We start from the raw sequence: 21960 nt of genomic DNA, 5'->3' as shown, positions 1-21960 counted from the left end.
GTCGAATAATAATTGATGTATTCCATGTATACAATATACACTTCAACCACAGAATAATAATAATAATTATTCTGTGCTTCAACCTTCATTTGTCTTTACCTATACTCATTACGTTTCACTAATATCGATATTATATTATAATACATACCTATAATATTAATAATTTTATTATCATGAACTTTATCAAGTCTATTTAATCACAACATAATATGAATCAATAGTATATTCAATGGTACCTAGGTAAAACAATGAATACCCTTTTCATATAAGTACCTAAATAACATTTAAATTTATACTGTTACAAAAATATTAAATAAAACTATAAATGTAATAATAATGGATATATATTACATATGTGCGTGTGTGTAGTACAAATAACAGAAAGCTCTAGTTTTAGGTAAATCTTTAATATGAGTTATTTATAACATGTATAATTATCTATGAATTTTTTTTACAGATAGTTATTTTTTCTAGAAAAAAACATATATTAATGAATGTTATTTATAAATGTCAATATTTAAATTTTATTGCACTATTGCTATGACAAATAATACATACAATAAGTATTCATTCAATATATATAATATATATTGCTTGCAGTACTAAATACAAAGAAAATTTCATTTTAAACACTTTAACAATAAAATAATATTTGGAATTACCTAAACCTAATATGTACAATCATAAATAAAATTGATGTAGATAATTCAACGAAATAAAAAAACAAGATTTTTTTTTTTTTTAATAACGAATATTTATATTTTTTTAATGTAATAAATGACTTGTACTAAACAGTTTGTTAAACCTAAAATTGAAGTAAATAAAATAAATTTATAGATATACTAACTGCAATATTTTAAATAAAAAAAATTCATTAATTTTAAGTACCATAAAATTACTCATTTTAAACAATAATTTGTGTTGTCATTTTCCAACTTCGTACTTAACACTTTTTACAATACCAGTTTATCATTATACAATGATAAATAAAAAATGTTTCATAAAATAAGAAAGTAAATCATTAGGTCAAAAATAGTCAATGAAAAATGATAACAATTAATTATATTATCATTCAACATAGACCACTCACAATTGAAATGGAATATACAATAGTAAATTTATACATTTTGGAATATATATATATATAATAAATTGTTAAAAAAGTAAAAAGTACTTTAACTTTGATTTAATTCTGTTGCATTAATATCATTCATTTCATTATCTGTTGAAATATTTACTGTTTCTTCAATTGGAAGAATCTCATTATTCTGTTGTTCTATATTCATTGATGATTCACTATCTCCCCCAAAATAAAAGTCATCACGAGGTGCACAAGATTTTTCTTCTATATTCATGTCTTTATTAGTCTTATCTACTTGAGACACAATAGCATTGACTGAACACTCTTCATTATTTAAATTGTTGAAAGATTCTTCATTAAAAGATTGGTGATTATTAGGTTGGTCATTTTCATCTTTCATACTACTATAATCGGATTTAAATTGTACATTTTGTTCAAATTCTTCATTAGTTTGTCTTATTTCATTTTCTTGTTGAGAATTAAAATTGTCGTTAGAATCATTTTGATATTCTTCGTGTGATTGATAATCATCTTGCAGTTTTGTTTCTAAATGTTGCTGTTCAAAGTTAATTACAGATATTTTTTGTGAATTCTGCTGTGTTTCTTTAATATTGTCATGGAATAATTCTTGTGAGTTATTGGTAAAATCGTTTTGATAATCTCCAAATGGTTGATTTTTATTAAGTTGCTCTTCATTGTTTTGTTCAATATTTTTGTCTTCATTATTTGAATCGGCATAAACACTCAATTCATGATGTTCCTGAGTCTCCTTTTGATCTTCCTTATTTTCAATTTCATCATGCTGTTTAAATGTCATGTTTGAAATTACAGTTTCTTGTTCTTGTTCTTGATTTTTTTGTAATTGCTCAATATTATCAACACCTTCACCTTCATAGTTGTCTAAATCCATTGGAGCACTTGTTTGATGTGGACTTTCTTCTACATTAGTTTCATCAATAGATGAAGTATGTTCTGTAGATTTTTTGTTCCATTGATCTTCTTTAGTATTATCGTCAGACTCTTTATCACCCCATTTGCTTGGTTTTTTAGATCGTTCATCATTGTTATCACGATTTTTTAACTTACTAGCAGCCCACTGTGATCCTTGTTTATTGTTTTGTCTTTCTTCTTCTTCATTCATCGTTCCACGTTTCCATGGTTTCTGTTGTTCATCCCATTCAGGATTATCATCACGTCTCCAACGTTTTTGTTGATTAGGTCCTTCCCAATCTTCATTTCGTCGCCGATTACCATTTCCTCTCCAAGGAGAAAGTCTACCACGACCACCCCATCCATCAGAATCACGACCACCTCCCCGACTTCCCCATTTATCTGAATCACGTCCACTTCCACGACCGACCCAATTATCTGAATCACGACTGCCTCTATTAGCAGGTAAATTATTGTCTACCCAATTATCTAAAACATAAATTAAACATAATAAATATACAATACAATATTAATTTCAGTATTTAGTACCTCGGCCACGGCCCATTACATTCTGCATTAATGGTGGTCTTAAATTACCTCTTCCCATCATACCTCCTCTATTCATATTTTGATTCTGCCAAACAGGAGGTGGTCCATTATTATCCCAATTAGGTCCACTGTTTGTATCCCAATTAGGTGGACCATTGTTATTATCCCAGTTTGGTGGGTTGTATCCTCCACGTCCTCTAAATCCTCCACGGCCTCCACGATTCCATCCTCCTCGTCCCCTCATATTACCATTGTCCATAAGAGGTGGTCTAGGACCATCTAAAATTAATTTAAACAAATAAAATATACATTAAAATATTTATAAAACTCTTTGTATTATTTACCTTGTGGGAAATTTTGAGGGGGCATATTGAACATTTGATTTGGAAGTGGTCCATTGTTAGGCCCAAACATGCCAGGTTGAAATGGAGGATTACCCATGTTATCTTGCATTACATGATCAAGGATTTGATGCAAAGAATTATTTGGAATCAATATATCTTTTACATTATCTAGTTGTGGTATATTTGGAATTTGGGTTATTCCCAATCCTTCTTTTACTGACAATCGATCAATATTATTTGGATTGTCTACTTCTTCGTTAACTTTATCACCCCAGCGTGATGATTTTCTTTCTCTTTGTTCAGGCCCTTTTATACGATTTCTCGGATCTTGTCTTTGAGATAAATCGTCTCTTCGTCCACGATCGTTTTTTATATCTCTATCTGTAAATCTATCAATTCTTTCCCTATTATCGTAACTACGATTTCTATGATCTAGTCCATGAATTCTATCATCTCGTTCAATATTTCTATCAGAGTCTTTAGAATCTTCAGGCTCAGAGTTACCTAATGTATTAGGATCATATTTATTATTGCCTATATTACTGTTACTTGTAATTCGTGCAAAATCAGATAAATTTGGAAGTGTTGGGGGAGGAGGTAAATTGAATTGCATAAGGGTTGAAGGATCTAACTGATTTGGAGGAGGATTTGATGTGTTAAGACTATCTTTATGACTTGTGTTTTGAGAAAGCGTAGGAGCAGTACTAGTTCCAGATGTGACAGTAGGTGGATTTATACCCATCATTGTCTGACCAGAAGAAATAGCAGCAGCTGAAATAAATAAATATACATTAAAAAATTTAAATCATTACAGATATCTAAAGGTTTGTCATTAGTTTATAAATTAATATATAATTAATTTATAATATTATAATATATGCATTAATTTATTTACTTTGGGATGGTAGATTCATGCCAAAAGGAAAAGACATCATCATATCTGGAGGTACACCAAGTGGTTTTTGTGCATCATTAGACATTGCCATTTGTTGAGGATTTCCCATTATGGGCATATTTGCTAAAACGATGAAGTTATTTAACTGTTCTGTTTTAATAGACTTATATTAAAGTAACTTACGTGGAGGTCCAAATGGCGATGGCATTCTATTCATCATCATCATAGAAGGGTGACCCATCCCCATTGGAGCCATAGTGCCAGGCATCATGGGATTCATCATTGGATTAATTAATCCTAAAAAGTAAATATAAAAGTAATTATTCAACCCATTAAATACTGGTGTTGCTTGTATAAAATAGCACTGTCACCATTAAACACCATTTTGATATCTTGCAGTCAATTATGCACTAAATGTGATTACTTCTAATTTATAAAATAAATTTTCCAAACAAAAAAAAAATTGAATTTTTTTTTACTATTTACTGTATTTTCAATGAAGTGGGTATAAAGCAGTTCAGTCAGGTATAGTCATAATTTAATCCAATAATCAAAGGTTTAAAATAAAAAATTGAAGTTTATAAATTGTACTTACTAGGATTTATTCCAAACGGATTAGGCATGCTCATTGTCTGTGGCATATTGAAATTTATCTGATTGGGCTGATTATTTTGAGCGGGGGACATTTGCATGTTTTGAATGCTGGGAGATTGAACACCTTGTGGATCAAAATAATTGGATGTATTTAGTGGCTGCTGAATTCCCTCAGATAATTTTTCTTCTTCTTTTTTCTCATTTTTTTTAGATGTTCGTAAGTTCTTTAAGTGAGCTAAAAATTTAGTTTAGAAAAAATAACAATATTAGAAGTCTTAATCTAGTGTAATTAATACTATTATTGTACACACTATTTTAAATATTAAATTTAAAACAACTGTCCAGCCAATTAAAGTAAAGTGAATAAACATAAAATATCAGTTTTTATTAAATATCTTTAAAATAATTTACTTTTAAGCCATTCAGGCATTGTATCTTCATCCAACATTCCTCCAACTTCCAGTTCATCATAGTCTATATCCTTGTTTAATTTCTCCCAAGGTATGTATGAAACTCCATCATCAATTTCCCAATAATCTTTCCATTCTTTATCTTTCATTGCTTGACCCGGAGCCCAAGCAATCTTAATCAGATTAAAACAATAATTATCATATCACGGTTGGATTAGAATAACTTTAATATAAGCAAGGAGTAAAAGCTTTTCTTAATACACCATCATACATTTAAATTATACTAATAGTTATAAAATATACTGACAATAATGAGAACTCAAAAATGAAATTTTTATCAATAAAATAACTATTTTTATGAAACTAGATAAATATTAGAAACTTTTGGTATTGTATTAATAATACCTGCAGTAAGTAATCATTGGATTATTTATTGGTCACAGACGCATGACAAAGAGTTATAGGTATAGATCTTCTAATTATTAATTTCATCATTAATCAAAGATGGAAGAAATATCAATTTATGTGTTGAAAAAAAAGTTATTTATAATCTACTAAAATTGAAATCATACATTTTATTTTTTCATTATCTAAATAAAATTACTTTTAAATTTGATAACTATTATTTACTGATACAACATTTCTTATTGGAAACTTATATGATAGCATAAAAAATATACATAAATTAAACATCCTTTTGAAAAATAAAATTATTTAAAATTTAAATTTACAACCAATATTACTCTAAAAATCTATATTCTATACTTAAAAATATTAATATAATATATAAAAAGAAATTATATTGTTATACCGTCATAGGTTTTCCTTGTAATCTTTCTCCTTGATATTTACTCATTATACGAGCAGCATCTTGCCTTCGGTTCATACACAAAAAAGCACATCCTCTAGGTGATATTAAATTTAATGAAACTATATCACCAATTGGTTGAAATAATCCATATAAATCGTCTTGGTGTATGAGTTTTGATAAATGACCCACCCAAAGAGTAGTGCTTACAACTAAAAATATTGTACAAATAAAATAACAATAATAAAAAAAAAAACTTTAAAACATTGTTTAACTTACCTGCTAAATGATTTTTTTTAAATGGAGGCAAATATTTTTTTCTCCTTTCTCTATCTTTTTCACGTTCCTTTTCTCGTTCTCGTTGACGTTCACGACTACTCTTTCTAGGCGATCGTTTACGTGATGGACCTAATGAATAACCATCTCGTCTACTATCTCGCTTATTTTGGGGAGGTGATGCAATATGATCTAGATCTATCACTTCAGGTTGTTTTGACTGGTTCGGATCATCATAACTACTTTTCAAAATATAAATAAATTATTTATTTCAAAAAGTTTATAAGTACTACCCAATTTGAATAAAAATATTCACATTATCTGAGTTAAAGGTTTATGGTGAGATTCTAATGACATCAAAGGTTGTTGTTGTTGGTACATTTGTGTACTAAATAATTGATTTACATATGGGTTTGACATCATTCCAACCGCTTGAGAGACTACAGGAGCTGGTTTTAATTCACACTCAGAAGCAAATGGTAAATTCTAAAATAAAATGTAAGGTAACTACACTATTAAAAATTATTAAAAATTATGAAATAAATAAATAGTTAGTAAAATTATTTACTAATATGAGCTTAACTTAAATCTAAGTACTTACCGAGCTGGAATTCATTGCTCGGAAACTGGATCACTCGTTCATTATATAAACCTACCTTTCGATGGCTCGTAACCGCTGAAATTTTTATTTGGAGGAACAACTAAACAAAAGTAGGCACAGGGACTCGTGTTTGGACTGATGATTTAATTCTTTGAAATTTTTAATGAATAGCTTAACAATACTATGCTAAAGCTACACATGTACTATTTTAGTTAATCTTACCTGAACAGTCTGAGCAAGATGCTTGTCGAACTCCGCTTCTTTTCTCATTTCTTTTAACTTGTCCAACTCTGCTAGCTGTTTAGACTGTGTAGACATTAACCCTTCGACATTGCGCAATGTGCGCAGAACTTCTGGGTTATTCAATAGGCTGAATTTAAAAAATACAAAATAATAGAAAATATCTATAAAAAGCTGAATCTTGTTCAAAATCGAAAATGTCAATGAATAAAAATTACTATCAACTTCCTAAACTGCATACTCTGATAAATATTTAACTTTAAATCAAATTTGGAATTTTCATATCATTTGATCATTTTAAAAAGTAAAAATGTTCAGCAAGGAGTAAGACTTAAAAATTATTTACAAATAGTAATTTCTTTTTTCAACTATGTATTTCCTGAAAATATCTATACCAATATATAAATACATTTGGTAAAACACTTATAACATTTATACATTAACAGGATAAAAAAAAATGTTTTACTGAAATAAGTTTTGAAGAATTATACAATAATTGACTAATTAATAATAATCTTTAAATTAATACACCAATATTTTAAAGTTTTTTTAATGTATAAACATACCATTTATGATAGTTTTCTACCAATTAATTTCAAAAATTCATGCAATCCAAACACGAAGTATGCACATAACAATTAATAAATAATATAAATATTCAGTTCCTATTGAAGTGTTCTATATATTGATAACATTATGATATTTTTAATATTTAAAAAATAGCTTCTAGATTAAATTCTTCATTATAAGTGAACACAGTTGTCTATTGATATTTAATATTAACTTAAAACTTGAAGGATTATTGTTGAGCTATAAAAAACAATATCCCTTCTAGAAATTAAAACTGATGCTTACTGTTTACATTAAATTAGATTCCTCAATGTTTTATTAATGGTTAATACTTAATATACACATTATTTGTAATAAATTAAAAGCAGCAAATCCAACATATATAATTTAGTATTTAATTAATAAAACCTATTTTACAGCAACCATTAACCACTTATAGTGGTAATATTTTAATTAATATTCCATATATCTTAAACACATAATATATGTATCTTTAAAATAAATAAAGCATTGTTGTTCTAAAAAAATAAAAAATAACAATACAAACCTTTGAAGTTCATACTACTTTTCTTGTAAGAGTAGATTTCAATTTCTGAAATAACTTAGTACCTATATTTATTTTTTCTATAAAATAATGATATTTTTGAAAATTGTGTATAAATGTTGTTGTTGATTTAGTATTGATATGTAAAAACTAATTAAATGAGTTATTCGTTTTTACAATAAAATTATAATCAATACATATTTGAAAGTATATATCAAAACACTTAAATTGATTTTCTTTTTTTTTTTTATAATACCTAAGGATCTAACAACTAATAAGCTTTGAATAGATTTTAAAGTAAAACTTTAAAGATTTAGTAGTCACAATTGATATTCTTTAAAGTTTGATAGCATTATTTTCTGCATTCAGTTAATAATAAAAATTATTTTAAGAACACACCTGTCAATTCCGTCAATGGTAGCACTTTGATGTTGCTGTTGTTGGAATACTGGAGATTGATTAAGCATTTCATCTTCGTCATCACCATAATCATAATCAAGAATTTTTTTATCAAACAATTTCACCTAAAATATTTATATGGAATCAAATTTTATTTCTTATACACTCACAATTGTTATTTGCACTTATTTCTTACTGTATCAGATTTTTTAACTTGAGGAGATGTAGATAACTGTTGCAAATGACTTGGTTGTTTTTTCAACAATGATTGAATAGCCTGTATGTGCTCAAGTATAGCTGGATCTATTTGTTTATTTTCTATGTCTGTGCTCTGAGATTGGAATTTTAAAAATAAATAAATATTAATGCACTCAAAACTAATTATTATTTTTTTTATCAAACTAAACTATTTACTTGTAAATTGTCAAAATTTTTAGAAGTATCATCTTTAACTTGAGTATTATCTTGAATTTTAAAAAGATCTGTCTTGACACCTGTAGAAAAATAAAATGCTTTGCTAATACAAATGAATAGTTCTAATACAAAGTAGAAATATTGCATTATTATCTGAATAAATAGACAATTCTAAAGTTTTGTTCAATTTATAATTTAAAAAATATATATGAAATTTTGCATAATTAACACTAGAATAACCATATCAGAATAAATAATATTGTTAAAAATATTTGTTAATATAATTACTTAGTTTTGGGCTATTGTCCATAGATGTTAAAGGATTCATTTGAGAATGTTCTCCAAAATCAGGATTGGCAGCCAAATCAAAAATAGGTTGAATAATATCTGTGGTAAAAACAGCATTCTTTTGCCATAAATTTAATACTCGAATAACTTTACTCTATAAACAAACACAGTAGGCTAGTTTAATTATATTGTATCTAAATTGTAAATTTAACTAAAATATTTTATTATCATACTTTATCTTCTTCTGGACAAGCAAATAAGTGAGTAAAAGTCAATTTGAGATTACGTGCAAATCTAGGGGCAAATACATCTTTGTCATTTCCAAATTGATGACGTGATTGCCTTACAATTGAATCAATTACATATAAACCTGGAATCTTATACTCAGGTTTGCACTATAAAAATATGATAGATGATACTTTAATAGTTTCTTTATTGAGTAAATAATTCCATTTTACCTTTTGTATAAATTTTTCTACACATTGAACAACATGTTTATATAATTTAATAGCTTTAATTGCATTTCGAGTAATTGCAGTCATTTTTGCTTTTGATATTGGCGGCTTCATATCCATGATGGAATAAAGCTAAAAACACATATATATCCATTAATTAACAGTGATAACACTCAAATTGTAATTCTCCTCTAATTCCACCCTCTGTCAGTCGTCAGACATCAATAAGATTATATGTATCGTAATAGTTATGATGGTGGTAATCATATGGATAATATTTCAAAAATGTACAATTGTCGTCATCTGTCTAGTTTCAAAGCTCAGACAAGAATCAAGTGTCCATTTAAAAAAGATAGAAATTAGGATACATTCTTGTTATACAAGACTACCTTGTTTTTTTGACAACATAACAATCCTGTTATCTAAGACTACCAAAATGGTACTTTCCTGCTATACGAGACTACGGCTATTTTTGCGGCTACCTCCCAAGACTACTTCCATTATCACGACTACCACAATTAGCTGAAAGATGTATTGGTATTTCAATATAGAATATAATTTTACAATTATTGTTCATGTTTGGCAACAACGACTAATATTATTTCATTTTTTTTTTTATATATTATTAAAATATGTGGCCATCATTATTCATTATTTTTATTGTGGAATTACCATCTTAACGCCAAGTGTGACTGTAGCACCTGTGATGTGCGCCTTGTAAAATATATAAGAAATGATTAGGACTGGGTACTTAAATCGTTTCTTTATCTTTTTAGGTATAAATATATAATTCGAATGTGACATCCCTACAACACTGTCTTACAGATTAAAAAAAAAAATTAATTAAGAAAACGTCGCATCCTCTTAATATAAATAAAAATAACAGTAGGTATACTGTAATAATAGGAAAGTATGCACATTTTGGTAGTCTCAGATAACAGGATTGTGAAATTTCACAAAAAAACCGCGGTAGTCGCAATAATGGAGGTAGACTTAGGCGGTAATCAAGATAATAGCCGTAGTCTCGTTTAACAGGTAAGTACCGAAATTAGGTGTTTTATAAGCGTTTTACCAGGACCTTTGAATGTTAAAACAGGATGTTTAAGCGTGCGGTGCGCATTCATCTCTTACCTCAAACGTAAACGCTTTGACCGCCTCCATCTCGGTACGATGACTCCTTAGCAAAATACTGCGTAAAACGAAATAAATACCCGCGACGGCGGAGATCGGACGTCAGACGAACACACAATTTTCACGTTTAAAACATGACGAACGCGAATGCGACGATATCACTTAAATTCGTTCGGAATAAACACAAAAATGACCGTAGTTAGAAATCGCAACTTTTGGCGTATTTACGTTTCAGCTTAGGACGTTCAGATCTACAGGACGAGGTAATGAGCGACAGCACTACAGCACGCGCTGATCGACAGCAGCAGCACTAGTACAGTTACAGTGCAGCCAGACCAAGGAATAACAATTTTCCGTTTGACATTTAAAACCTCAATCAATCAGTAGCTGCTGCTACTTTTTTTCAAATGGTAATCTGAATTCTCCCACGATAGTTAGATCCCCATTCAGTCTATAATATTATATTGTGGTTAATCTTAAAAACATAAGAAATATATTATTATAAAATAATAATTAAAAATACAAGATAATATAATATTATATATAATAAAAAAAAATATATAATATAATACTGATAGAACAAGCTTTTACAAAAAACAATACTTATATTAATAATTGTAAATAAAAAAAAAAAAAATACTTATTTGAATTGAAATTGAACTTTTTGGGAAAATTGATAGTATTATAAATTTAAATATTCAGGAATAGATTTTTCTCCAAGGGATCTCTGGATTTATGTATTCAAAATTTCAAAAACCGTATAATACGATTTTACGAATTTTTATAATAAATTATTTACATACATACATTTGATATTATTACATATATTAATTATTATTTAATAATAAACAAGTTATGAATACTAAAGACAAAAAATAACATATTATGTACCAGATGATTGTTAGAAATACTATTTTGAATTTTTATGTCTAAACTCCAAATCGTTCAATGCGGAACTACTTACCGAATACCGGAAAGCAATTTGACAGATAAAACGAAACGAAAAGAAACTATTCATAAATAGTGGGTCGTTATAAATAGTAAATAATATAACTTGTAGTTTGTACTATACTTATAATAACAGTTATAAGTGAACTCGATAATCTATTATTAAAATAATAAATTTATGTGACTTGTTAGGGTACTTGGCCGCCAGATAGTGCCATCAGAGCGGGACCCTACAATCACATCTGAAGGAAAACCGTGTGTTTATTTGAGTTGACGTGGGTATCTATAATCATTTTTTTTTTTTGGTGGATATGGTGTCTGCCGCCTGGGGATTTTACTAGTACTAATACTGTTTAGTCTTAATGTTTACAATTTGTATTCTAAACCTCTAATGTGAATCATAACTTATACTTATAGCTTTATTGTTAAAAAGGCCACATCTGAATTAATGTTATTCTAGTCTGTCTTCCGATGATCTAATTACCATGTAGTGTTATACGTTAGCCATTAGATAAGTCTGTTAATGTAAATTGTTCCTGTTATTTCTTGCCAAAATGTTTGATGACACGTCGTTGTTGGTTTATACTCTATTTTACATGATCGTGTCTGCTTGTTTTGTGCTCAGAACTACTGAGTTTGTGTCCAATGGTATTACCGTCGAGAACCTGTTGGAAATTGTGATTGACAAAGAATACCACAATGTCATATTGCATCACATCAAAAGAACATCATATAGCATCATTGTACACTCATGCTTACCATTAGGTTGGTGTATACCACTTAAATTATATTGGATCTGATACATTATAAAAAACATAATCATAATTACATTTATAAACTTTAATCAAATTGTGTACCTATTTTTTTTTAGTTTATTTACTAGGCACACTTTTAGTCAATAACAATGAAAAGGCGTTTGTGAGTGTATACTTTTACGAGTTGATTTTTTTGGCATTGCTGCCTGTCATTGGTAGCCTCTCGGTAGTATCTAAATGGAAATCGAATAATTGGGCCAATCATCCTTTATCAATTATTTTAAGTCGCTACAATCCTGTTGACTGGACAATTGTAGCAAAAACCATTTCAACTGAATATCAATGGTACGCCAAACTATATTCTATACTATATGAATTTACGTATACATATGTACATATGTTATACATCTTAAATCTCTTTTAAGTACCTACCTATTAAACATATTTTTTTTAATAATATACCTTTTGTGATTTATGTTTTTGTTAGTCTTCAAAAATTGACGCTATCCTATGGTACAATAAATAGAACAGTTGTTACTCAGAACTGGATAATATCAATAAAACTTTATATGGTTTATGTTTCCAAAAAATCAGAAAGTTCTTTCTTAGTATTTAGTTCAGATATCCATAATTCTACACCTGATGGCACTCCGGATAGTATACAGTTCATCAACATTCAAGTGATACCAATTCGATCACGAATTAAATGGTTTTTTGTTAGGTAATTCATGTTTAATTAGTTTGAATATTTTTCTTTAAATTTCATTTACATACTTTTGATTATTCTTTACATAGAATAAGGTCTGAAGACTTTAAGACACTTGAAGAACATATTGGCCATCCTATACAGATTGCAGATAATGTCAAGTTACAGCGCTCAAGAACTGAACGTTTCATTGAAGTATTCCGTGATCAAGTTTCTCAAAATCCAATATATAAGGATTATAGTTCAGCAGAAGTATGTTTAAAATTATTATAGTTATTGTTATTTTTTCATAGCACTGACCACAATGTTACTAAATATTTGTTCTAAACATTTAAATTTTAACCAAATTTGTATTAAATTTAAAATGTATGATTTTGATAACTTATTTTTTACTAAAAAAGTATAACACACAATAGTATTTTAAGTATAAAAATTAATATATAATTATAAATTATTTTACATAAGAACTTTTTGCTATTTTTTTAATTTAAAATATTTCAATAATTACACTGTACCTTTAAGTATAACTTTTAAAAGCAATTTAGATTTTTATTGATTTTAAAATTAAATTTTTTTTAATAACTTATCCATTATATTAGATTCTATTTAGAAATCTATTTTAGTTTTAAGTAGTTTTAATTTAAAGTAATAATAAAATATAGTATCTCATAATTAATTTCAACTAAAAATAAGTTGTAGATGCTACTGGTTTGTTTAATTATATAAATTATAATATTAAATAATATTAAAATGGAATAGGAGCCTGATTCAATAATATTATTTCTAGTTGGCAGAAGATGTATGTGCTGGTTGCTTGGTGAATCCTCCAGATGTTAAACTCACCAAATGTTGTGAAGATAGCAATGATGTACCAAATTGTACTTCGTGTCAATGTAGACCTATGTGGTGTGTTGATTGCATGGCTAAATGGTGAGAAAAATGCATTAATATTGGTACTGTAAAATATAGAATTTATATAAAATTTAGGTATGAATCAAGGCAACCTCAAAACGACACAACCATATGGTTATCATCAAAATGCACCTGTCCACTTTGTCGTCAAATGTTTTGCATCCTTGATGTCTGTCCATTAGAAAATTCTGATTTAGCTAACACTAATTAAGTATTGGTTGCTTTGACAACACTACTACTGTGATAATGTTTGTAGTTTAAATAGTAACTTTCAAATTTTAATGTTTTGTAATCTTAAGTATTTAATTTATTATGTTAAGATTTAATGATTTAAAACTATGTAAACATTTTTTTTTTTTTTTTACTTGTTACAAACTACTAAATAACATTTTATTATTATTATGTATATGTGTATTTTTTTTTTTTTTGTACATACAAACCAATAAACAATGTTATACTAAAAATAAAATGTATGCAATTCTTCAAAATTCGATATTCATCAATAAATCACTACCATCTTATTGCCACAATCAAACCATTGATACAAAGAATGCACAAATAAAAACATAAATTTTGTCTCTTTTCAATAGGTATTAAATTAAAATTGTATTTTAAAACTTAATGGAAACACAGATTACATTAAAGTACCTATGTCAAATTTCTCAATCTCAGAAAATTTAAATAATTAAAAGAACCAATAGTAACCCAAAAATACAAATTCATCTTGACAAAATCCAATAATGAAAATTTTTATCAATCCATCAAAAGACACAGCAGTTCGTTTTACATTATATAAATCCAAAAAATCATACTAACTTAATGCTCCTAGAACCTAAATGAACAAATAATTCTAAAAATTTGAGAACTATTGTTTATCATGGATATTGACATTATCTATTGATAGATATTTCTAACCTGATAGGATTGTTGATTTAGGAGTTATACTCTATATTATGTTTCAGTTATAACTTATGAACCTATTAATTCAGGACAATAAATAATAAATTTAATTTTCTCTGAATTAAATATTTTTTATGTTCACTATAGAAATTAGTGTAATCAGACATCCATGCAATTGTAATATTTGTTAGTAGAAATGTATTACCAATTGTATAAATGAGAACTGTTATATCAATTTAATTCTAATAAGGAGTTTTCTCCATCAATATTCACTACTGATGTCATCATTGATTTTTTAGAATACTTTACGTCTCTCTAAACCCTTCTGGCTTGAAAAGTATATTTTCTTATTCCTGTATAAACTTTAAGCACAACATCAAAAACACTACAATTAATTTAACTGTGAGATGTCAAACAATAATCAAGTCTTAGAGAAGTACTAGCCATAAAGCTATAGTGTTACAGTGCGATTAAATAATGTTGTGCTTACTATGTAATGATGAAATTTATCAAGGCGACGAGTTAAAATGTACTGTCTGTAAAGAATTTTTACATTTTGCTTGCGCCAGCCTCAGAGAAGCATTCTTTCGAAAAATGGGGAAAGCAACGAAGGATAACTGGTGTTGTGTTAACTGCAAATCTGCAGCGGTTTGTAACACAGCTCTTAACAAGAATGTCAACTCTAGTGATGAGTCAAATGAACCCCTTACTTGCTTAACCGAATCGGTGAAGTTTATGAGTGCTCAATTTGATAGTTTCTCTAAACAGTTAAGTGAGGTCCTTAGCACAATTAAAGAGCTAAAAGAAGAGAATAAGTGTCTAATAATGGAAAACAGTAAAATAAATAACATCGTAAAAATATTGTCAAGGAAGGTCAATTTATTGGAGCAAAAGGCTGTGAGCAACAATGTGGAAATTATCGGAGTACCTGAATCGCCTAATGAAAGTTGTGTGGAAATTGTTAAGAACATTGCGGACAAGTTGGGAGTAAATTTATCAGTAAATAAAGCCTATCGTATGTATTCTAAGATTTTAAATAAACCTAAGAAAATTATTGCTGTATTAGACTCGGTCGATAATAAAAATAAAATAATGGAGAATATGAAAATTAAAAAATTAAATGCTAATAATTTTAATATCAATTGGGGAAACGGTAAAATCTTTATTAATCATGAACTTTCACCTTATAATAGGGATCTCTTTTATAAAGTTAGAATATTTGCTAAAAATAATGATTTCAAATTTACGTGGTACAACGACTTTAAAATATTTATAAAAAAAAATGAAAATTGTAAAGCAAATATTATATTTGATGAAACTGATCTGGCAAAGCTTCAGTAAAATCATCATTCAAGTTGTAAACAAATTTTTGATAAATAACATTCATATCATGAATGACTTTAATGTATTAAATAATTATTTAGATTATAAGACAAAATATTTTGATTCCTTTTCTGAATTTGTAAAAACGCATAAATATGTTAATGGTAAGTTCTTAAGTGTCTTCTGTAATAATATTAGGAGCATTAATGCTATTTTAATGATTTTTATTGTTTTTAACAGTGATACTAACTGCTGTAAATTAGATGTAATAATATTAACTGAAACCTGGCATAATGTAGAATACTGTAATTTTAAGATTCCTGGATATAGACTGTCTTTTTCGAGTATTAAAAGAAACCAAAATGATGGTATAATTGTATTTACCAGAGCACATTTATGTATAGAATTAGTTGAATACAAACATACTGTGGCTAATCTTATGAAACTAAATTTTGTAATAAATAATACTCCATTTACCATTTTTTGTGTATATAGGTCCCCCTCAAGTGACATCAATGAATTTTTGCCCATCTTAGATAACATTCTAAAAGACGAAATAAATAATAAAGGTTATCAAATTATAATTGGTGATATGAATATAAACATTGTGGGTCCGAATTTCACTAATAACGAATATCTTGATAAGATATCACAATATGGATACGAATCATTTATTAATGTGTTTACTAGAACACCACTAGCATTGATTATAGAATTCTAATCAATGCCACTAGGTAGCAAACATTCTTGTTTAGACCATATTTTTGTCAAAAGTAATAATAACTTTAACGTTAACGGTAAAATTGAGGCTGGTGTGATTCAAACTAGTATTACGGACCACTTCTCAACAGTTATAGGTATTCAAATACATAACCAGAATCAACAAAAAAGTAATAACGTATATAAGACAATAAATTACTGCGAACTGAATGAAATATTAAAAAAATACAATTGGAATAAAGTGTATATTAATAACATGTTAATGAATGCTACAATGTTTTTATTATAAGGTTGATAGTGCTATAAGTATGACCTCAATAACTAAAACTGCCAATTCAAAAAACAAGTGTCTAAAAGAATGGATGACACCCGGCTTGCTTTGCTCTCTACGTAATAAACAAAAACTATCCTTAAAAGTTCATAAACACCCAAGTAATCACAAACTACGTGCACACTACATACTTTATAAAAATAAATTTTCAAAAATTTTAAGATTAGCTAAAAACAATCATTACATAAATAAATTCAAAGAGGTTTCATATAGCCCAAAATTAACATTTAAACTGATTAATGATGTAGCAAATACAAATTGCAAAATTAAAAATGATGAGGAAATACATTCAATATTTTTTGAAATGAAAATATCAATTCATCTGTAAACCCAATTAGAGTTTCCAATATTTTTAATAAGTATTTTACAACCTGGGAGTAACCTTGGAGGCTTGATAAATAAATCAAACTTTCACTATGATGAACCAAATATAACTGAATCTTTTGATACAATTTTTAATGAAAAAGTCAGTGTCGACGAAGTTTTATTAATTATCAACAATTTAAAAGATAAGACAGCAGCTGGACATGATGGCATATCAGTTAAAACACTAAAACTCATAGCACAAAATATCGCAGTACCATTAACCCATATTTATAACTTAAGCATATCGGAAGGTACATTTCCAGATATATTTAAACTAGCCATTATAAAACCATTATATAAAATGGTGATCGAACAAGTATTAGTAACTATAGACCTATCTCAATGATCAGTAATTTCGCCAAAATACTTGAAAAGGTAATAAAGAGTAGGTTAATACAAATTTTGGAAAAAAACAATATTCTGTCTAAAAACCAGTTCGGTTTCAGACCTAATTTAGGTACTGAAAATGCGTTATATAATGCGACACATCATTTATATATAATGCACTTGATAACAGTAAAAAAGCAACAGGAATTTTCTGGACCTGGCTAAAGCTTTTGACACGGTGGATCATACTGAACTTATCAATTTACTTCCTAATTTTGGTATAAAAAAATCAAGTCTCAAATGGTTCAAGAGTTATCTAGACAAAAGAAAACAAAAAGTAAAAATCAATGGCATTTTAGGTGATGAAATGTTAATCTCTTGTGGAGTACCTCAAGGGAGTGTTTTGGGTCCTACTTTGTTTATTTTATATATAAATAGTATATGTGATCTTGATATCAATGGGCAAGTCGTAACGTATGCAGATGATACTTGTTTACTTTTTTCTGGCGATACTTGGGATAACGTTCGAACAAAAGCTACACTCGGTTTCAAAAAAGTATTAGGTTACTTGAATCAAAGAAAACTTACTATTAATTATAAAAAAACAAATTTTATTAATTTCTCCATTCATAAGGATGAAAATAATTACGATCATTTAAAAATACACAATTGTGGAAATGAACCTTGTGGTGAGTTAAATTGTCAAAGTATTTACAGAGTGTCGTGCACTAGATATCTAGGATTAATAATCGATAATAACTTGAGATGGAATCTACACGTGAGTAATACTGTGTCACGACTACGAACAGTGTCTTTCAAATTTTATAAATTAAGAAATTTTTTACCAGTTCATACTTTAAGAATAATTTATCTTGCCTTATATCAAGCAATATTACAATACGGCCTGTTGGTCTGGGGAGGTACAGCCAAAAATGCACTACAGCCACTAATAATACAACAAAGATTAATAATTAGGATCTGTCTGAGTAAGATAAGCCTAGAAGGATCAACAATAGAAAACTTTAAACTATTCAATGTTCTATCACTAGAAAAACTTTACAAAAAAATAGCTATATTTTTCATAGTTAAAAATTATTATCAATGGGTGGACGTAGTTAACATTAAAGAAAAAAGAGAAAATAGAGCATACAATGCTAAGATTCCTTATAAACAAAAAAAAAAAAAATTATATAACTATATTATAATGTAAAATCCGTATTAGTGAAACATAATGAAAATTAGATTGATGTGAGTACCCATTTGGAATACATAAAAATATATTAATACATTTTTATTTGACATTAAGATATATAACTATTAGCTAACTGTATTAATTCATATTAAGTAGTAGTAAGTTATGATTATAGTTAGCTCTGTTATGAACATTGAGTTAATATTATTTGTTTCAGGTTTATTATTTGATACAATGATAGATATATTCAAGGTACCTACTACCTATATAAGTACTAATATAGGTACTTACTGCAATAAGTTTAATCAGACACATTTACATAAAACTTCAAACTTTCAATTATCTAAAACGTATACATCTACAATCTACATAAAAAAATCATTGTCCAATATTTGTGATTGATTTTTTTAAGTACCTAGCTAAAATCTTCATATTATGCAGGTATTACCTACAGAATATTTACATTCACTATTCATTTTCAATACTATATTTCAAAACCTAAAAAATTTGAAAAAAAAATTACCTTTTGGTCTTGCATAATATACTATTACCACACGGAAAGGTTTATAACTAAATTAATTAATAATTTATTTTAATATGAAAATACTAAAACATTAAATATTTATAAAGAAAGATTCTGTAAGTTTATACAAGATAATTAAGTAGGTACAATGATAAATTATAATAGGTAATAGGTATGTGTACCAAAAACACTGGCTTATAAAACTTAAATCAAAAAAAAAAAAAAATACTAATATTCCTAACAACATTCAAAACGTACAAATTTATTATTTTATTATTCTATAAAAAAATCTAATATAATATTCATTAAAATATAAAATATAATAATTAACTATAACATTAGTGCTTAATATGATTCAAGCTGTGTTTCTTTTGCTTCCAATCAGTGTAATTGCTACGTTTAACGTCGGTACAGCGTTATACAACACCGACGAAGTGATGTACAAGACATGGGATGAAGAAGATGTGTTGATGTTGCGCAGTAGGATGTTAATGGATCAGTTAATCCCCAAAAACGTAGTCGATGGAAAAACATTCCTCAACTACGTAAAATTGATAATGAAAACATCTGAGATAATTACCAGTGACCAAACCCGAAGAATAGCAATGGTCTCGGTGGCTGATGCAATTGGTGGATACTTGCAAGGAATTATGCTACCGCACGTGAACGACGCATATTACAAAGGCCGCGAGAGCTTTGAAGTGACTAACGAGCTGCACGTTTTATCACGGAAGATAAAGTGAGTGATATATGAAAGTATAATGTTGTAAAAATGTTAAAATATACATAATTTTAAGAGGAAATGTTTTGCCACTCATCATAATTATTTTTCTGACAGTACCGCTTATAGCCTATAATTTATATCGACATCATTTCCAGATGAAAACGATCTATCTGGTATAGGTGTATGTTTATTCAGTGTAAGAACTTGGAAAGCCAAAGATGAGGAAATATGTCTTAAAATAAATTCTTACTTATAACTTATTTAGTGCATTGGCTATATATTTTGGGGTAGGTAATTGAAAAAAAAATTATGATGGAATTAAAAAGGAAACATAGGAATAATACCAACCGAGTCCGCGACATTTTAAATTAAACGGTTGCGGGTATAAGGATAAGACTCCTATTTTTTCTTCGTCATTATTCAGTACCTATTCTTAATGATTTTATTATACGTTACATAGTTATAATGTAGAAAACGTCTATTTAAACCCCGCATCACCGATCACTCCTCGGTTTAAATCCGGCTCAGTGAAATGTAGTAATCTGCGACAGTCGTCATCCTTTTAAAAACTTCTGCAGGTGTCCTCATCTATATCCGTCACTCCGATTTTTACGTTTCGTTACTGTATACGACGGACTCGCGTATTTTGGCACAGGTTCGTTTTGGACACGGACGGACGCGGTTGGACGGCACCCGTAGACATCGGTCGGCCGACCGTGACTTCTTCGGGGATCGGCGACGACGACGACGACCGCATCTACGAGGAGGAAGAAAATCCGTGCGCGGCACTGCTGCATTCCGGCGAACCGCCTGCAGACGGACAGTCCGCTACCGTACTGTTGCCGGTATTCGACGATAATTCGTATCCGGGATCCTTGGCGTTTCCGTTCACCGTCGGCAAGCGGCTGTTCCCCGTGGACAGGCCGTGGACTGGGTCCGACGACCGCCGTCCGCTGCTGATCCGGTATTACCGGCTGGCCGCCGGCTGCACGTCGTCGGCGCCGCTGCAGTTCCGGTCGGACATGCATCGTTGGCTGGACGAAGTGGTGGTGCCGCTTTTGGCGGACCGCCACCGGTGGTATCCCGTGCTGGCCGGTGCGTCTCGCGTCGTCCGGGCCGCGGCCAGGGCGGTGGGCAACGGCACCGTTGCGGATGGCCCGATTGGAAAAGCGTAGGGCTCCAACCAAAACGACGACGGCGATGACGGCCCCGCGACAGCCGAGTGCCTGACTCAAACGTTTCGCTGGTCGTAATTCTTGTGACGTCGGTACTCGTCTGGTACGGTTGTGTAAATTTACGTCGATCTTTCAATGGTTGTGTAAATTTATGTCGATCTTTAAATCGATCTTTGGCTGTCCGTGGCGACGGTCTTGGTGCGTGCCGTTCAGATTTGAGTATGTTAACGTTGAAAGTTAACCAATTCGGCTGTTTAAAATGTTATCACATTATATAGGCATATTGTTCGTATACAGTTACAAAATCAAAGTTATTTTTTTATTATTTTTTTTTTTAGTATAATATTTGAAGCGTATGCAAAATAAGTACATTTATTTTCTACTCCTTCTATCGCAAATAAATATAGATATCATTAACATTTTTAAACGATTGTATTTGTATACATTTTAAAATTTAATATTTTTTATACATTGCGTACACTCAAGTAAGAATTAAAAATTAACGAGAGGTATCAATTATGTATCACTT

General features: G+C 29.0%; 2 protein-coding genes and 1 pseudogene across 3 annotated transcripts; 2 read left to right on the top strand and 1 right to left on the bottom strand.

The window, feature by feature from the left end:
- Nucleotides 1–328: 328 nt before the first annotated feature.
- On the bottom strand, nucleotides 329–10799 carry LOC114123555 (SR-related and CTD-associated factor 8). 2 transcript variants are annotated; one of them, XM_027986570.2, is made up of 18 exons: nucleotides 10530–10799; nucleotides 9402–9530; nucleotides 9177–9338; nucleotides 8944–9097; nucleotides 8656–8735; nucleotides 8438–8572; nucleotides 8242–8366; nucleotides 6711–6858; nucleotides 6204–6373; nucleotides 5891–6129; nucleotides 5615–5823; nucleotides 4805–4976; nucleotides 4395–4628; nucleotides 3983–4096; nucleotides 3800–3922; nucleotides 2905–3675; nucleotides 2561–2839; nucleotides 329–2500 (listed from the first exon to the last, which is right to left on the bottom strand). In XM_027986570.2, exons 1-18 carry the CDS (start codon nucleotides 10557–10559, stop codon nucleotides 1176–1178), a joined length of 4599 nt encoding a protein of 1532 aa, XP_027842371.2. In that variant the 5' UTR covers nucleotides 10560–10799; the 3' UTR covers nucleotides 329–1175. The 2 variants fall into 2 exon arrangements, with proteins under 2 accessions (XP_027842371.2, XP_027842372.2); XM_027986571.2 differs by having other exon boundaries at nucleotides 5891–6126.
- Nucleotides 10800–11773: 974 nt separating this feature from the next.
- On the top strand, nucleotides 11774–14252 carry LOC114123551 (E3 ubiquitin-protein ligase TM129). Its single transcript, XM_027986566.2, has 6 exons — nucleotides 11774–12242; nucleotides 12349–12577; nucleotides 12720–12953; nucleotides 13028–13190; nucleotides 13726–13868; nucleotides 13926–14252. The coding sequence occupies exons 1-6, from the start codon at nucleotides 12032–12034 to the stop codon at nucleotides 14059–14061; spliced, it is 1116 nt and encodes a 371-aa protein (XP_027842367.1). The 5' UTR covers nucleotides 11774–12031; the 3' UTR covers nucleotides 14062–14252.
- Nucleotides 14253–19776: 5524 nt separating this feature from the next.
- On the top strand, nucleotides 19777–21741 carry LOC114123539 (uncharacterized; annotated as a pseudogene).
- Nucleotides 21742–21960: the final 219 nt, after the last annotated feature.

The sequence above is a fragment of the Aphis gossypii genome, chromosome 1 (assembly GCF_020184175.1).
Source record: "Aphis gossypii isolate Hap1 chromosome 1, ASM2018417v2, whole genome shotgun sequence".
Lineage (NCBI taxonomy): Eukaryota > Metazoa > Arthropoda > Insecta > Hemiptera > Aphididae > Aphis > Aphis gossypii.
Note: the sequence above shows the minus strand (reverse complement) of the source record. Positions and strands in the feature narration are given on the sequence as shown.